The sequence below is a fragment of the Mycteria americana genome, chromosome 8, assembly GCF_035582795.1.
Source record: "Mycteria americana isolate JAX WOST 10 ecotype Jacksonville Zoo and Gardens chromosome 8, USCA_MyAme_1.0, whole genome shotgun sequence".
In the NCBI taxonomy this organism is placed as follows: Eukaryota; Metazoa; Chordata; class Aves; order Ciconiiformes; family Ciconiidae; genus Mycteria; species Mycteria americana.
In genome coordinates this window covers 47315054-47330373 of record NC_134372.1, presented here as the reverse complement: position 1 = coordinate 47330373, position 15320 = coordinate 47315054, and the positions used below count along the sequence as shown (strand labels likewise).

The following is a 15320-nucleotide window of genomic DNA, read 5'->3' as shown; positions in this document are numbered from 1 at the left end:
TTGCTGCTGTAAAAGCTGCATTATTTTACGCGGGGTAAGTAACACCTGAGAGCTTTCCTGCAGCAAAAACGCCGGCTGCACCACCAAACCCAGCAGGTCCAGCCCCGGGAGGGTGCCCGTGGCCCTGCGCGGGGAGTTAGTTCGTGATAAAATTAAAGCGACTCATCTCTGCTCTGTTTTCACCCCGAGACGGCTCACAGGCACTGCTGAGCTTTTCCCAGCTTTTTAAGCTCAAGTCTAAGCTTTGAAATGGCAGCGCTGTCCCTGCGCTGGGACACCGGGTAAAAATAAAGCTGGGGAGATGAAAGGGGATTTGCCATTTTTAGTTTAACTGCTGGAAGTTCTGCTTTTTGGCATGTCGTCAGGGTGTTGCAAGGGGGGGGCAGTCCCCATTATTCCCCCCGGCGCGGGCTGTTGGCTTCGGCGTGGCGTAGGCATCGTGCGTGTGGAGCTGCCTTAGCAAAAGAGAGCGGTTGCGCCAGATGGGAAATGTGTCGTTTTGCAGCCTGTGTTAAATAATTTCTAATCTATAATCTGTTAACAAATAAAAGCTCTGTGGTACGGGGTAAGGCGATGCTCCGGGTGTCGTGTCAGGAACCGCCCGGGTGCTGCTCTGCTGAGCATCGCTCATGCATCGCAGCGTGCCCGCGGGCTGCAAAAACCTGCTCTGAGGCTCCTCGCTTCTTATCAAATTGAGCAAACCCGCTCTTTTTCCAGTGGTTGGGTATCAGGATGGCAGCAGGGAAAATTTAGCTTCAGATCTGACTGGATTATGGTTCTACAGCCTGAGATTTCCTCTTACGTCCATGCTTTTTATCACAATAAATGTACCCGCAGATGCTCTTGCTGTCCATGTAGCTGCCTAATAGATATTTATTTGTTGAAAAAGGAATTAGTCCACGACTTTAATCCCATTGAGCTTGTAGTTTTGCTGCTGTACAGCAGTGAGGAGTTCCCCAGGTTAGCGCTGAGCTCTGTTTGGGAGACAAAAGGGAAATAATTTTCTTTCCGTGGGCTGGCTCCGCTTGCTTAATATTTCCTCTGCAGCTCTTCTGGTCCCTCTTAACCCCATCGCCCAAGGGTTTCTCCTCCTTTTCCTCCCTGCTCTTGCATTTCTGCACTCGGCTGTGCTGCAGGAAGGCGCAGCCGGCAGCGTTGGGCGGCAGAGCTGCCTGCTCTGCCTGCTCTGCCTGCTCTGCCTGCTCTGCCCGCTTCCCTCTGCCTGCTCCAGCCCCTCCTCCTCCTCCTCCATCGCCTTTGCTTCCTTTCTGGTTGTGCCTCTCCCCGCTGGCGTGCAGCGAGCCGAGCGGTTTGCATTGATCCGTCTGCCGCCACGCTTAGATCTCCTTTCCGAGGGATTTCGCTTCGTTTCGAGCCCGGCAGCGTGCAGGAATCGCTCACTCCATCTTTCATGTGTCTTCCTCGGTGCCAAAACTCATCTGCTGCTGGCTTGCCCAAGGCCCTTCCCCAAAACCCCCCAAACGTGCTCGGCGCCGGCCCCGCTACGGCCCCCTCCGGCACGCTCCTGCGTGCTTGGCTGGATCAGGCCTCAATTCCTTCCCTCCGGAGCTATTTGCAGCCCTCCTGACGTCCCTGACCTCTGCGGAGGCTGCGGCAGCATCTGGCAGAGCTCTGCATCCTTTCCCCCCCACCCGCCTTGCAGCCTCCCACCCCCCTTGCCCCCCGCCATGCACCGGCTGCGGCGTCTCCCTCCCTGCACGCATCCTGCTCAGCCCCTGGCGAGCTCCCGTGCCAGAAGCCGTTAGTGGGAATATCTTGGCTTGGCCAACCTCCCTAATTCGAAGGTTCGCATCCAACATGCCCGTCTTGGCGCCCAGCGCTGCGTCTGGGCTGCTGCGTGGGTGGTGGGGAGCAGGTTCAGATAGTTTCCCTTTATGGGGGGCGGGGGGGGAAGGCTTTCCTGGGGATTTTTCAGCCATAAAGCTGCTAGTTCTTTTCCATGAACTCTCCAGCGCTGACGGAGCCTGGGACATCCTCCTCCGGTACAGCAGCAGAGAGCGATGGGGGAGAGTGGGGCCCCCTGAGCATCCCCCTTTCTGCAGCCGCCCAAGCACCCTCTCCCGGCTGGCGACGGTGGCCTGAGGTCCCTAAATTGGGGAGGGGGAGCCTGGACCACGTTTATCCAGGCGTTTCTGAAACGGGGAGGGTTTGCCCACGCATCCCAGCCTCCTGCCCCGGGGTGTGCTGCCGCCTTCTCCTCCCTCGCCGGGAGTCCCGGCCCTGGGGGGATGCCGGTGGTTCCCATCGGGGAGGGGTGGCTCGAGGTCTGGGGGTCCCCTCTGCCCCGGTTGGGGTGAGGGTGGCTGGGGGGGGGGGTCTGGGCTGATATTTATAGGAACCGGTTGTCTCAGCGCTGGGTTTGAAAAACCCCACGTAGCGCCAGGCTGGATCCGTGTTCTCCGGGACTTTCCCTCCTGCATTTGTCAGTGTCAGCAGGAGTAATTTCATAAATATGCTGGGAGCAGGGGTGGGGACTTCACCCAGACTTTACGTCAATGTAAACAGCCCTAATTGGTGCTGGAGCCTCATAATTCCAGGATTTCCCCCCCCTCCTTGCCCGCATGCATCGAGGAAATTTGCAGTGCCAAGGCGAAGCGTGTTTTCATTCATAAATCCCAGGGGGGGCCGGGGGAGCAGGGGCTCGCTGGCATTTCTTGCCTGGGGGTGCTTTTTATTTCCCCGCCCCTCGCCCTCCCAAATCTAACTTATCACTTTCTTAAAGCGGTGGCGGAAACGCATGCATGTTTAATGGTGTGAGTGCTGGGAAGAGAATATAGCCATTTACTGCTCAAAGGCCGCGCCGGGGGCTGCCTTACGGCCCCTGGGAGTCTTCCTGCCTTCTCACAGTTAGTCATTTGATGGCGTACGAGCTGGCTGTATGGCTGTAACCATACGGTCTTTGTCGGGAGGCATAGCGGCCTGCCCGCACCCAACCTGGGGGCTGCGGGGCCGGGATTGCCGCCCGTCGGTCTCCGGGAGCGGGCGATGAGCCCTGTTTGCTCGCTGGCGTGCATCACCCGGGGGCTGTTTGTATTTGCGGTGGGGGCTTAATGCATCCTGTGCTGGGAACCAGCCGGGATGGGGGACAGGTTGGCGGCTGTGTCTAGCAGGGGGTGACGGGGCCGGGAGCATCCGCCTCCCGCCCATCTCCAAATCTCTCTGCCCTGGCGCGAAGGTGAAGCCACCCAGGTCATCTGCACCCGTGCGCCGGCTTGGAAAGTCAGGTCAAGTGGGCACGTTCGCCTTGCGGGGCACTGGCCGGCCGCAGCCGATGCTGCGTGGGAAGGTGCTGGGCTCACCGGCGAGGGCAGAGCCGAGGGCGACGCCGCTGTCCCCCGCCAAGCATCTTGCAGCGTCTTCGAGCTCCCGAGCACCAAACCGAGCAAGCCGGGCAGGTCCTGGCACGAGCTCAAGCAGACGTCGACTGCCCACTCCTCCTCCGTGTCTGGGAGGGCGCGGGGATGAGATTTGCCTGCCGTTCCTGTGGGATCCAGCTTTTTCCATGTGTGGGGTTTTGGTTTGGTTGTTTTTTTTTTTTTTCCAAAGGGCTTGGAGGAGGAACTGTTTGGCTGGGCAGTCTCCCCACTTGCATTTCTCAACCTCCACCGTGCAGGATTTGCAACCTGCCCCAGCCGGCAGTGGCTGGATGGGGAGCTGAAGCAGAGAAAGGGGCTGGGGGCTGCCAAAGAGGAACCACCCCCCCGCCCCCCCCCAGCTACGCTATGCTGGGGGGGTCCTCCTTGGCAGCCCCCAGCCCCGGGTTCCCAGGAACCGGCTGCCAATCACCCACTTGCATTAAAGGCTCTTTCCTTCCTATGAAATTAGGCTCATAAAAGAAAAAAAAAAAAAAAAACAACAACAAAAACCCCTTGGCAGCAGCCAGGGCAGAGTTATGCTGAGCCGCAGTCGCACCCAGCGGCTGCCACATCCCCCTGACGCACAGCGAGGGTCGGCAGCCTCGGGATGCGGCTTTGGTGCGAAGCTGCCTGGCTGCTCTGCTGGCCCGGGGGTGGGTGCGAGCATGGTTTTTGGGGGTCCCATGGACAGCAGCATCACCCCCGCTTCTCCTTTTGAGGCTGGGAGGCTGGCTCGGCAGACGCGGCGCAGCGCAGCGTGCGGGAGGGATTGTGGTCCCTTTTCTACGCTGCTGTTTCACTTCTGGTGCCCAGAAATAGACTTGAATCCTTCCCCTCGCTGCCCCCCCAAAAAGCTGAAGTGAAATCCAGAGGAAATCAGCCATCGTGGCCACATCTGTGGCCCAGCGCTGGGGGCTGCTGCCGAGACCCTCCATCCCCCGAGCCCACTCCCATCACAGCTGCCCTCCCGGCACGGGGCGAGCAATGGGGATGCAGGGAGGGATGCTGGAGCAGAGGAATACACCCCAAAACCCCCTCCACGGGGATTTTGCTCTGGATGCACGCCCAGCTTTCAGCATCTCAATACTGGGGCAGAGACGGGCTTTGCTCCCTCCTTCATCCCGGGGTGAAGGACCTGCCCGCTCGGGCAGCAGGTCTGAGTGGGAGCAGATTGCCCCCTCCGGGGTCTCTTTCGGCTTTCGCAGCCTGAACAGCCCCGTGCTCCCAGGCACCGGGGGAGCTCCGGGTCTCCTGTAGGACATCGCAGGGTCACCTTTCCCTCCGGGTGCCAAGAGGAGAAACGCTGGCTCTGCCAAGGGGTCCCCAAATGGGACCAAGGTGTTAATGCCACCGCAGACGTCGAAGATATCATCTCGCAGATCGGGAGTGGTCCTGGCAGGGCTGCACCGATGCTGCAGGGAGAAACCTTGTAGCCTGGCAGGCTGCTGCTTAGCAGGCAGTTGGGTCCGAGCCATTTTGTTGAGGATGTGTAGGAGGGATGAAGCTCGCAGTCCTTCGGGGCTCGAGCGGGTGTGATGGGAGCTGACTGCAGGTCTGGACAGGACATCCTCCAGTCCCCTGGGGCCAGACTTGTCCTTAGCTCTGCCCCCGGTGTGATGGGGCCCGGCTGGGTGCACGCTCAGGTTATAGCCGTGCCTTGTACGAGCTGCTTGCACGCACCCTTAGCAATGGAGATGCTGGTGCGTTTGCACAGCTGGCGGTCAGGCCCAAAGCGCTGTCCCCAGCCTGGGACACCAGCACCTTTGTCCTGATGCGTTGCTTCTAGCAATAGCCGGGACCTGCTTGCACAGAAAAATCCCATTTCCGTGGTGGGATTTGCTGTTTGCTGCCCTGAAGCCCGTGGTCCGTCCACGCCGCAGCTCTATCGCTGGTGTGAAGCGATCCCGCTCACCTCCCGCATCCCAGTCCCCCGGGACCGTGATGGATGGCAAAGCCCTGCAGCCAAGGTGGGGGACCCCAGCGGGCCCCGGGGGGCTGCGCGTGGGTCAGACCTCTCCGCTGGCGGCACCTGCCCGGGGCCAGCGCCAGGAGGGTGCGGGTGCAGCTGAGACATTTCCGACCTGCTCTCAACATCTGGGATGCTGCTGTGAGTGTTGGATTCGGCTGGGGTGGGAGGGCTCGGCGGAGCCGGGGCTGCGAGTGGGGGGGTTGTCCCACCCATGCTCCGGGCTTGCCAGGGTAAATCCAGCCTTAAACAGAGCTGGGCTCCATCCCCCCTAACTGGCTCTGGTGGGAAAGGCAGCCTGTTTATTTAAAGCATGTTTTAGTACTTCTCGGCTCCACCGATGGAGGGGAAAGCCCCGGGAAGGGCAGTGGGCAGGATCCGGGCATCCTCGAGTGGGACCGGCTGCTCTGCTGCCAGTGGCTCGGCCGGCGCCGGGCGCGGGGACGTACTGGGGCTCGTGTCACCCTGCCCTCCGTCACACACGCCTATTTATGCCTTCGTCCCTCTCGCTGACTTTGACGTATTGCAGATGTTTTCTTTTCGGGCTGGTCAGTGGAAGAGGAATGGCTTCGTATACATCGGAAGCACCGTGAATCACTGCGATGGATTCCTCAGAAGGGCTTCCAGCCAGGGCCATAAACATATTGCCTTCGGCCAATTTGACATCCGTGGAGCTCCCCGGCTGTCCACCCGGCCGGCGTGCAGCTCGACGGCTCTCTCGCATCCAGCTAGCACTCAACAGCTGATAACTACTTTTTTTTTTTTTTTTTCCACCCCCCTTTTCTTCCAAGAGTTGAGCTGTTCTTCGAACTAAAAAGCTCGAAAGGGCCTCCAGCCAACAGCTTAAAACCCAAGATGTAGGTTTTGTGAGCTGGGTGGTTTAGCCGTTACAAAACACATGCGTTGGTGTTCAGGTTGCTCCGGGACCCCCATCACGGGCCAGGTCCCCCCGGACAGGAGCACGATCCCGTCCCCAGCAAGCAAAGGGTCTGGTAACTCTGGAAAAGGCAATTTATTTCTACTGGCCACAACAACTCCCACTTCTTTGGGGGAAAAGGTAAAAAAAAAAAAAAAAAAAAAAGAGATCTTTGAGCACAATTAAATTTTTTTAAACTGTAGTCATCCCCCTCTGTTCTTCACAGTGTTTTCCCACCAGCAGGGTTAGGAAATCGTGTTTTACGTCACTTTGGCTGCCGACCCTTGCGAGAGATGCTGGATTTCAGACAAAAGAGCTGGAAGGGGTCTTCTGAGCTCACCTCAGCCCGGGGCAGGAGGAATCGTTTCATAGAGAGGTTTAATAAGCAGGTTGGTCTAAAGAAAATGGCATGGAAAAAATTCCTGGGCGATGGATGCCCTGGTCATGTTGAGGAATATGAAGTCTTCTGCTGGGGAGAAGGTGCTTCCCTGCGAGCGTTGCTGCTCCGTGTTTTGGGGCCACTGGGTCCATCAGGACCTTCGGGGAAGGGTTGCCCTTCTGAAAAGTTTGCAGCGGATTTGGTCCGATGTGGAAAAGAGTAAATGGGGGATTTTAATTTAAACTCGTCAATGTTTAATCACTGCAAACTTGCTGTTTTCATCCACAGGTCACAGCAGCCTCAGCAGGATGGCCAGGGGCACAGGGGACATGATGGGGCTGGGACCACCATGGGAGCAGGAGGGTTTTCCAGCCCCCTTTTCTGGGTGTCCCTGAACCCCGCTGGTATTTCCAGCTGGGATTTTATCCTGGCTCCCCAGTGTGCCTTTCCACATGTGTGGCTGCTTGGCATAAGCCCCCGCGCGTAGTGAAGCCACCCGCCCTCGGGATGCTTGTGAGAGCCATAGCTTGGCCCCTGGACAGGTATTTGCTGCCCTTTAAGGGCAGAATATTGGCTTCGGTGCTCTGTCCCTCTCTCCTGCAGCTTCTCTGTGGGTGCTGAGCCTGCGGGGTTTGGGGACCCCTCCATGCCCGGGGGCTCTGGCTGGCAGGCGTTGCACGCGGCATCCTCACCGCTGCTGCCCGCAGCCCGGACCACCGCTGGCGCAGGTGAGCTGCTGGCGGCAGAGCAAGCCGGGAGCTGCTCCCCACTCTTGCTCTCCCTCCCTCCCTCCCTCTCTCCCCGCGGAGCGTTTGGACAAATAAAGTTCGGAAAAAATCCGAGCTGGAGCTGCTGACTCCTTGTGCAAGCGGTTTAAAATAGGCCACGCTGTTCCAGCCCGGCGGCAGCCAGCTGGCCCCATGGCCTCCCCGCTGGAAAACAACCGGGAACAATAACACGGGAGCCCCGCGCCGAGCCTGTCACCACGGCACAGGCAGCGCTGGGACGTGACCCGCTGCCACCCTGCCTCCCTGCACCGTGTCCTGCCCAAACGTGGGGCTGTGGGTCCCCGGGGGCATCACGGGGCTGGCAGGAGCAGAAGGGCTGCTGGGGGGGCAACTTGGTGACATTAATGAGAGGTTTCCCTTTGCCGTGCAGGTGGGATGTCACCGGGAGGGGGAACAGAGGCACCGGCACTGGGGGTCCAGGGCGTGCAGAGGAACAACGCTGCCGTAGCATCTCCCCCCGCCTTGCGCTGGCTGTGCCCGTGTCTCTGCCTCCGGTGGGGTCCTGGGCAATCGACCCGCTGCTCCCACTGCATTTCTGTCTTTTCAATGCAAAGCGGCAGTGCTGGCCGGGAGCCCGGGGGGAAGCGGGCCCCAGGTGGGCTGGACAGCGAGGTGCTGTGGGGTAGGACCACGTCCCCCCGGGGCCGGCCGGTGCCGTCAGCCCGCGGTGCCTTTTCCGTGCTCGGCGGTCCTTCGGGGACAGGAAGGGCTGCATTGTAAGACGGCCTTCCAGGATTTCCTCCGGCAGCTCTCGGAGCAGGATGCGGCCGTGCACCGGCTTCCAGGGGAACCTGCAGCCTGCGTGGATGCTGGGGTGGCCTGGGGACCCTCCACCTCTCCTTTCCAAGCCAGCCTGGGTGCTTGTGGTCCTGGTCATCCCAAGGGGACTCTGCAAAGCATGGGCCGGTTCCCATGGCACGAGGGAGGGCCGAGAGCCGGCAAAGAGGTGGGAACCCCATCGGCCCTGGCCTGATCCAGCACAGCCAACAGGCTCATTCACCACCCTGGCCCAAAAGTGTTGTGTAAAGGAGGCAACGGGGTCCCCAGTGCAGGCAGTTTAGCTCGTGTCTGCTCCTAAAGGTGATCCTCGAGCATCCTGGGCAGTCTCATGGACCGGCGTGCCAGCGAGAGCTTGGCTGGACATGGAGCAGGAGGAGCGCGGTGCCCCTGGGGTAGATCCCGAACCGCAGGCACCGCGATGCAGCTTGTGAGGATGTGAGCAATGCACCGGGGCTCCCAGGGGACCGGGGACATCACCCCATCCCAAACCTGCGTGCAAACATGGGGTGCACCCCATCACCGTCCCTGGCTTCTTTCCTTGTCCCTGGCCACCGCTGCTGGCATCTGCCTTGCTTCCCCTCGTCGCTGTGCTTGGACCGTTTCTGATCTTCCTTCCAACGCGGTCCGAGAAAGCAGGAGAGCAAAAGCATCCATCCGTGGGGACATATCCGTCCCTGATGCCCCAGCCGAGAGCTGGGTTGCCACCAGAGCTGGGTTGCTGCACTCCGGCATCAACCGAAACCTATCTGAGGGGTGCAGCATCCTCCCCTGCCACCGGCGCGGGCTGTGCACGACATGGGCAGTGCCGCTTGTCCTCTGCGCCCGTTCCCTCCGTACTGGCTGCACCAAGAAGGGCGATTCCTCGTTGCGAGGATTAATGGTTGCGTGCAACTTGCCTTGAAGAGCTCGGCACCTTGGCCGGGGGGAGGAGGAGGATTTGGCAGCCGGGAGCAGGGGGATTAGCAGAGATTTGTTGGATGTCAAGGAGAGAGGTGCCAAGTTTTATTTGCTGGAGCAGAAGCCCCGCGGCAGGAGACCCCGAAGGATGCTGCGTGTCCCTATCAGCTCGCTGCAGCACTCGGGGCTTGCCGGGGGGGACCGGGGCTTTCTGCATGGGGGATCCCATGGGCCAGCGCTGCAGGGAGATGCCACAGAGGCAGCTTTTGGCTCGCGTGGTTTTGAAGAGGTACCGCGGGCTCCTCGCTGGCATGGCCGGGGCCACGGGGGTGCGCGTGTGCCTGCAGCGCTGGAGGATGGAGCTCTGCGGGGCGGCATGAGACGGATCAAATGCATCGCTCCTTGGGATGTGCAGGAGGTTAAAACCAGCTTGGGTTTAAGCCGAGCCCACGCCGTGCTGGTGCTAAAATGCCTTTGGGAGTGCAGCCCCTCGCCGGCGGGGAGCGGGGAAGGGGGCGAGCTCGCAGCCCCGGTGCTTCGCCGGGCGGCACGGTGAGCCTGCAACATCTTGTGTAACAAGGAGCGAGCATCAAAGGGAAATGCCTGAGCGAAGCAATAACCCACGCTAACAACAAAAAAAAAAAAAACCCCTCTCCCCTTTCATTTCCCTCCCTCCCCTCTTGACCTTGAAGAATGCTGGAAGGTGTCATGTCATCAGCATTTCCCAGCCGCTGGGAGCTGGGGGGGGGGGATTTTTTTTCTTCCTTCGGGGCACCCTGCCAAGAATAACAGCCGACTCCAGCAGGTCGGCACAGGAAGGGAACGGCTGGAACCTGATTTGCAGTCAGACGCTCGAAGAGCCAGAACGCGTTTTATTGAAGAGGTCTCCAGGGAGGCATAAACCTTTCCCCCCCCCAAAAAAAAGAAAGAAAAAAAAAAGCCTTTCCGATGAAGCTGTATTTTTTTAATATGTATTTTTAAAAGCCTTTAGGATAAACTTGCTTTTTTCATGTTGCTGGCGTTGATGTACTGCGAGGGTGGGAGTGGGGAGGCATGAGGAGAGGTCGGGATGGGGACCCCATCCCTGGTGCACCCTGATTTGGGGCTGGGCGTGCATGGAGACCCCCCGAATGATGGTCCATTTGCCCGGTGGGTGCAGGCTTCATCTCCGCTGGCAGGGCGAGCATATCCCTTGGGATGGATGCATTTAGCAGAAGTCAGATGGAGACACACGGGCGCAATTCCTCCCCGGAAGGGGACGTTGCTTGCCCGGGGGACAACCTGGGCTCAGGTCAAGAGGTTCAGCGTCCCCATCGTAACCGGTGTTCCTGAGTCCGACCGCGTGCTGCCCGTTAAAGACCCCATGGCTGGAGGCGTGGGAAGGTTCCCAGGGACTGCTGGGCACCGAGAGCATCTGCGTGGCTGGAGGAGGCAAATCGCTGTGGAAAACCCGCCTTTGGTTGGGAAAGCGATTAACAGGACACACTTTAACCAGACAGACCGGACAGGAGCTGGCAAAGGAGGAGGTGCCCGGCCCACGTGGAAGCTGCGGGAGCATGGAGGGCTTCACGGCCGCAGAGGTACCTGCCAAGCTGGGGAGGGGGCTCTGGGGGCTGGTGATGCCTCTTGACGGGCACGGGAGGAGAAGGGCTCGGTACAGGGAAGGGACGAGCTGGTGGTTATGGGAATTTGGGAGGTCTGGGTTCACGTTCCTGCAGATTAGCCCCTTTGCCTCAGTTTCCCCAGGAGTAACGTGTCCAAAGGGATGTGTCCGTCGCGGCTGATGGGATCCAGTGCCACGCGGGGAAGGTGAGCCCGCAGCGGCAGGGATGAGCGCCTGCTTCTCCTGCACGGCCGGCACCTTTCCCGTGCATCAGTGCTTGCCACAGCGGGGCCAGACCCCGCACGGGCTGCGCTTGCCACTGCGGGGCTGCGGGCTTCTGCCCCATTATTTCCAATAAAAATCTTTCCAACGCAGAAGTTTCTCTTCTCACCCTTTGGCTGCAGAAGGGACAACTGATTCCCGATCCACTCCAGCCTGCGTTTACCAACCTGCCTTCAAAAAAGAAAGAAAACAAACCCCATCCATCGCTCGGCCACCCGAAGGCACAGGAGAACCTCCCAAACAAGCACTTCCACCAATTCTTAGAGCGAAGACACCGGCGGCAGCCCTTGATCTGCAGCCCCAGTGGCGAACCTGCCGAGCTCCCGGCCCTCGGTCTGCTAATCTCCTCCCGCAGCTGGCTAAATCCTGCAAGATGTTCCCAATAACGAGCGCGGGCCGGGCTCGGTTTGTTTGCAGAGCTTCATCCTTGGGGACATCTGGTACCCTTGGCTTCCCTGAGCTTCAGATAAGCAGCAGTTGGCTTTGGGGGAGCAGGGACGGCGGGTGTTCACACCCCGGTGAGACATCGCGGGGTTGGGGTGACCGTGGGGCCGGGGTGACAGCCATGGGTGCCGGGATCCCGGGGTGCCGCTGGCTGGGTGCTGTGCTGACAGCTCGATCCTCCCAGCCGATCCGCATCCCTCCACCGGGCAGCACCGGGGAGGAGCGGGATCCTTGCTGCCGGCTCGCAGCCGGGGCCGCTGGATGTGGTGAAGCCATGCAGCTCTCCAGCTCCCTTTTAATTCCTTTCCCAGCTGCGTTGCCTCATCGCCATGACCAGGCTGTAACCGGAGCGGGTCAGCGTTTTGCTGATGGAATGTTTTTCCATCGGGAAATACCAATTTCTGTGGGAACATCTCAATTTTAACCAAATTTTTCTTTTTTTGGGGGGGAGGGAATAGTTAAAAAACAGGCCTTTCAAGGAGGTTTGCCTTCCTCCTAACATTGCTTTTGAGACGAGCACAAAAGGGTGGCTTGTGGAGCGCGCGGGGTGCGTGCCGATGTGGGAGCAGTATCAGGGCTAAGGAAAGCCCGAGGTGCGCTTCAAAACTAGTAAGCTAGAATATTTTTTAAAAAGTCCAAATAAAGTGGCTTATTAACCTCAGAAAGACTTTCAGTCTGGATTTTGGAGAAAGATTCAGCCTTTTTTATCTCTCCCTCTGTATTTATACAGCTCGTTTTGCTTTTTCCCGTGCCGTGCTACTCGGGCATCCCAGGCACTGCTGCATCCGCTTGGGTTTGACATCCCGGGTACCAGATGTTGGTGGGGGGGGAGGCAATGCCGAGAGGGATTTTCGGCTGGGCAGGAGCCGTAACCTCCGCCTGCTTCCCGGGGGGATGAGGGCACCTAACTCCCTTGGGCTCTTTTGGAGCTCCATCAGCTGTGGATCCGGCCCCGGCTGCCCGCGGCTGCCCGGCAGGGCAGATGGCATCTTCGGCCGGTGAATAACGGGCCGGGAATAGAAAGCTGAAACCAGAGATCGTGTCTTCCCGTTGCATCTTCAGCGTCATGTGAGAGGCTCCTTCCCTCCCATCCCGCTCGGCAGAGGCCAGGGCTTGCCTAGAAATAGCTCCTGGCACTCACGCGGCAGGACCTCGACCTGCCCCGCCGCGTGCCGGGGAGCCGATGCCACGCACGGCCCCACCGCGGCTCCCTGCATCGGGGCTCAGCGGCCGAGCAGGAGCGGAACGGGCTTGGAAAACACTTTGAGCTTGGAAAACACTTTGTGCTGCCCGCGGGGGGGATGCCAGGTCGCTGGGATGGGTTTGTGCCCTGGGCCGCTGGACGCCGGGGAGGACACAGGGTGCAGAGTCCCTGCTTGGCACAAGCCCCCGAGGGCACCGTGCGGGCCCGGCTACTGCTCCCAAATTTTTACTGCTGCGCAAACTGTTACTATTTGCACTGACAAACCTTTTCTTCCTTTTTTTTCCCCCCCTTCTCCCTCTCCTCTCCACCCTTTTTTAATAGCAGCCTCTAACAGCCACACTCATTCTTCTTTGTTGACACGGCCCTTTGGCATCAGCACTTGGCATTTGCAGAGCAGCTCGTTCTGGAAAGGAAAAGAAAAAAAAAAAAACTTTAAAAAAAAAAAGCAACCCGGCCCTTGTGCCTTGCAGGGGACGTGGCTCCCTCCTGCCTCGCAGGGCACGGTGCCACGGGGTGAATCAGCGCCCGGCCCCGGCGAGGGTGAGCCGGGAGGTGTGGTACGAGGTTAACGCCGCCGGATGCCCACACAGGGACTCGGAGCAGGGACTGAGGGTGCCGGGCCTTCACTTTGCTTCCATGTATGTTCATGCGCTCACACGGGCGTGTGCACGCTCCTGTGCACCTCCAGGCTGGCCCTGGGGCTCCCGGTCGGACCCGGCCACCAGCGACCGCCGGACCAGGCGCCGAACGCGTCCCCGTGGTGGCTTTGTCCTCTGGCTGTCGCAGGAGCAGCGATTTCTTTGCCGCAGCATCTCCGAAAGCGCTTGACGGAGCAGAGCGGCTCCAGCTCAGCCGCAGCGTGTCCTCGCCGGGCTGCGGTGGCTGTCGGTGGCCCCCTCCTCTCCCAAGAGTCACCTTTCTCCATCCTGCCTCGTCCCCGCAGCATCCCTCCCTCCCAGGCGTGGACCACCCAGCATCCTCCCTCACTGCAGACCCCGTGCTCCGGTCCGCGGCTGCGGTTTCAGCGCAGGACGGCTGCCTCTCCATCCCCTCCGCTCGCCCCACAGCTCCCCGATGCCTGCACGCAGCTTTTCTTGGGTCATCTTTTTTTTTTTTTTATTTCAGGTTCCAAGCCACGCAGAGGCAGAGGTTCCTGCTCACACCAGCCGCGATCTTGGCTGAGAGCATCCTCGACTCACCTGCATGGCTACGCGAAGGACCGGGGGAAATAGTTTACAAGCGGGAGAAAACCTGGCTGGGCTTTTCCAGCAAAAGGAATAGAAGAAAAAAAATGAAGAAAAAATTATGAAAGTAAAAAAACTCAAAGAAAGGTTAAAGCAGCAGATAAAGGATATATCCTGACTATTTCCATGAGCCAGCCCTATCTTTTCCATCTGAAAAAGCAGCACTAAGCGAGTGCAGAGATCAGCCTTTTTTTTTAAAAAAAAAAGAAAAAAATAAGCTTGCAGAGAAAAATACAGCTGTTGAGCGCAGAGTTCAAGGTCATCGAACGCCAGGCCAGTGCCCCGGTGAGCCGCGGCTGTGTGCTGCCGGCCTCACCCCGGGCAGGTGACACCGTGGTGCTCAGGCCGGCTGCCCCGTGCCTCAGTTTCCCCGGGTGGCATAGCGGGGAGCGTCACCCGTGCCTGCGTGCGGTGGCATTTATATGTCCCCGTTGGATTCTGAACAGGGATAATGGTGGGGCTGGGCTGCCCGGCACGGTGCCCTTTCCGCCTGGGTTTGCTCTCCGGCAGGACGCTGGGAGCCCACGGGCGGAGGTGGGAGCCTGGTCATGCGCCGCGGCGAGGCAGCGGCTGTTCTGCCTCCCCGGCCGTGCACGGCTGGGAATTGCCTCCTTGGAGAAATATTCCCTTTTCAAACACCAGACCCCGTGGAGGATTATCCGGAGGGGGTGGCTGGGGGAACAGTCACGCTGTCTCGAAGGCTCTGTGTTGTTTGAAATGCTCTTTAAGGCACTTGATGACTCACAGCAACAGCTGGAAGGAATAAGCAGTTGGTAATTTCCATATTAACCTCCCGGTCCTGGGGACGGGGGGAATCTGCAGCACGTGCCCACTCGTGAGGGTGCAGCGGCACCTCGCCGGCGTGCTGCCGAGTGGGTGCTGCCGGGCACCATCCTGCAGTGCCCGAGGGGCCGCAGGGATGTGGACAGGGATGGGGGACGGGGACGGGGATGGCGATGGCCCGAGCACTGGGCAGGCTGCTCGCGTATCCATCCCGAGCCCCTGCCCGGTGCAAGCCGGGGGAGCTCCGCACCACGAGGCTGCTGGGGGCTGTTTGTACAGCACCTTGCACAACCGGCGCCGAGTCCTGATGCAATACGGTCACGCAGCGGCTGTCCGGCCCCTGCCTTGTGAGGGACATCTGTCCCTGGGGCTTGCCTTTGTGCAAGGGGACGACTCTGCAAGCCAGCAAGGAGGTCTAAGATGGGCGCAGTGGGGACGTTCGCCTCCTGAACCTGGACTGCAGCCGTCCAGCTCGAGAGAGGAGCCATCCTGCACCGCGTCCCGCTCCGTCTGCATTGCATCCTGCTATCCCCACGGCACCGAGCTTGGAGGAGCGGACCTGGCTGTCACCATCCCCGGCCCTTGGGTCGCTTTAAAATGCCGGCTCCGGCAGGAGGGCTGCACGCCCGCAGGAGCCGCGGTGGAAAATCCTGTGCT

At 59.8% G+C, this 15320-nt stretch overlaps 1 protein-coding gene across 1 annotated transcript; it reads left to right on the top strand.

The window, feature by feature from the left end:
* The first annotated feature begins 9335 nt into the window (after nucleotides 1–9335).
* Nucleotides 9336–12071, top strand: LOC142414084 (uncharacterized). The gene is made up of 2 exons (XM_075510962.1): nucleotides 9336–10683; nucleotides 11111–12071. The coding sequence occupies exons 1-2, from the start codon at nucleotides 10173–10175 to the stop codon at nucleotides 11854–11856; spliced, it is 1257 nt and encodes a 418-aa protein (XP_075367077.1). The 5' UTR covers nucleotides 9336–10172; the 3' UTR covers nucleotides 11857–12071.
* The last annotated feature ends 3249 nt before the right edge of the window (nucleotides 12072–15320 follow it).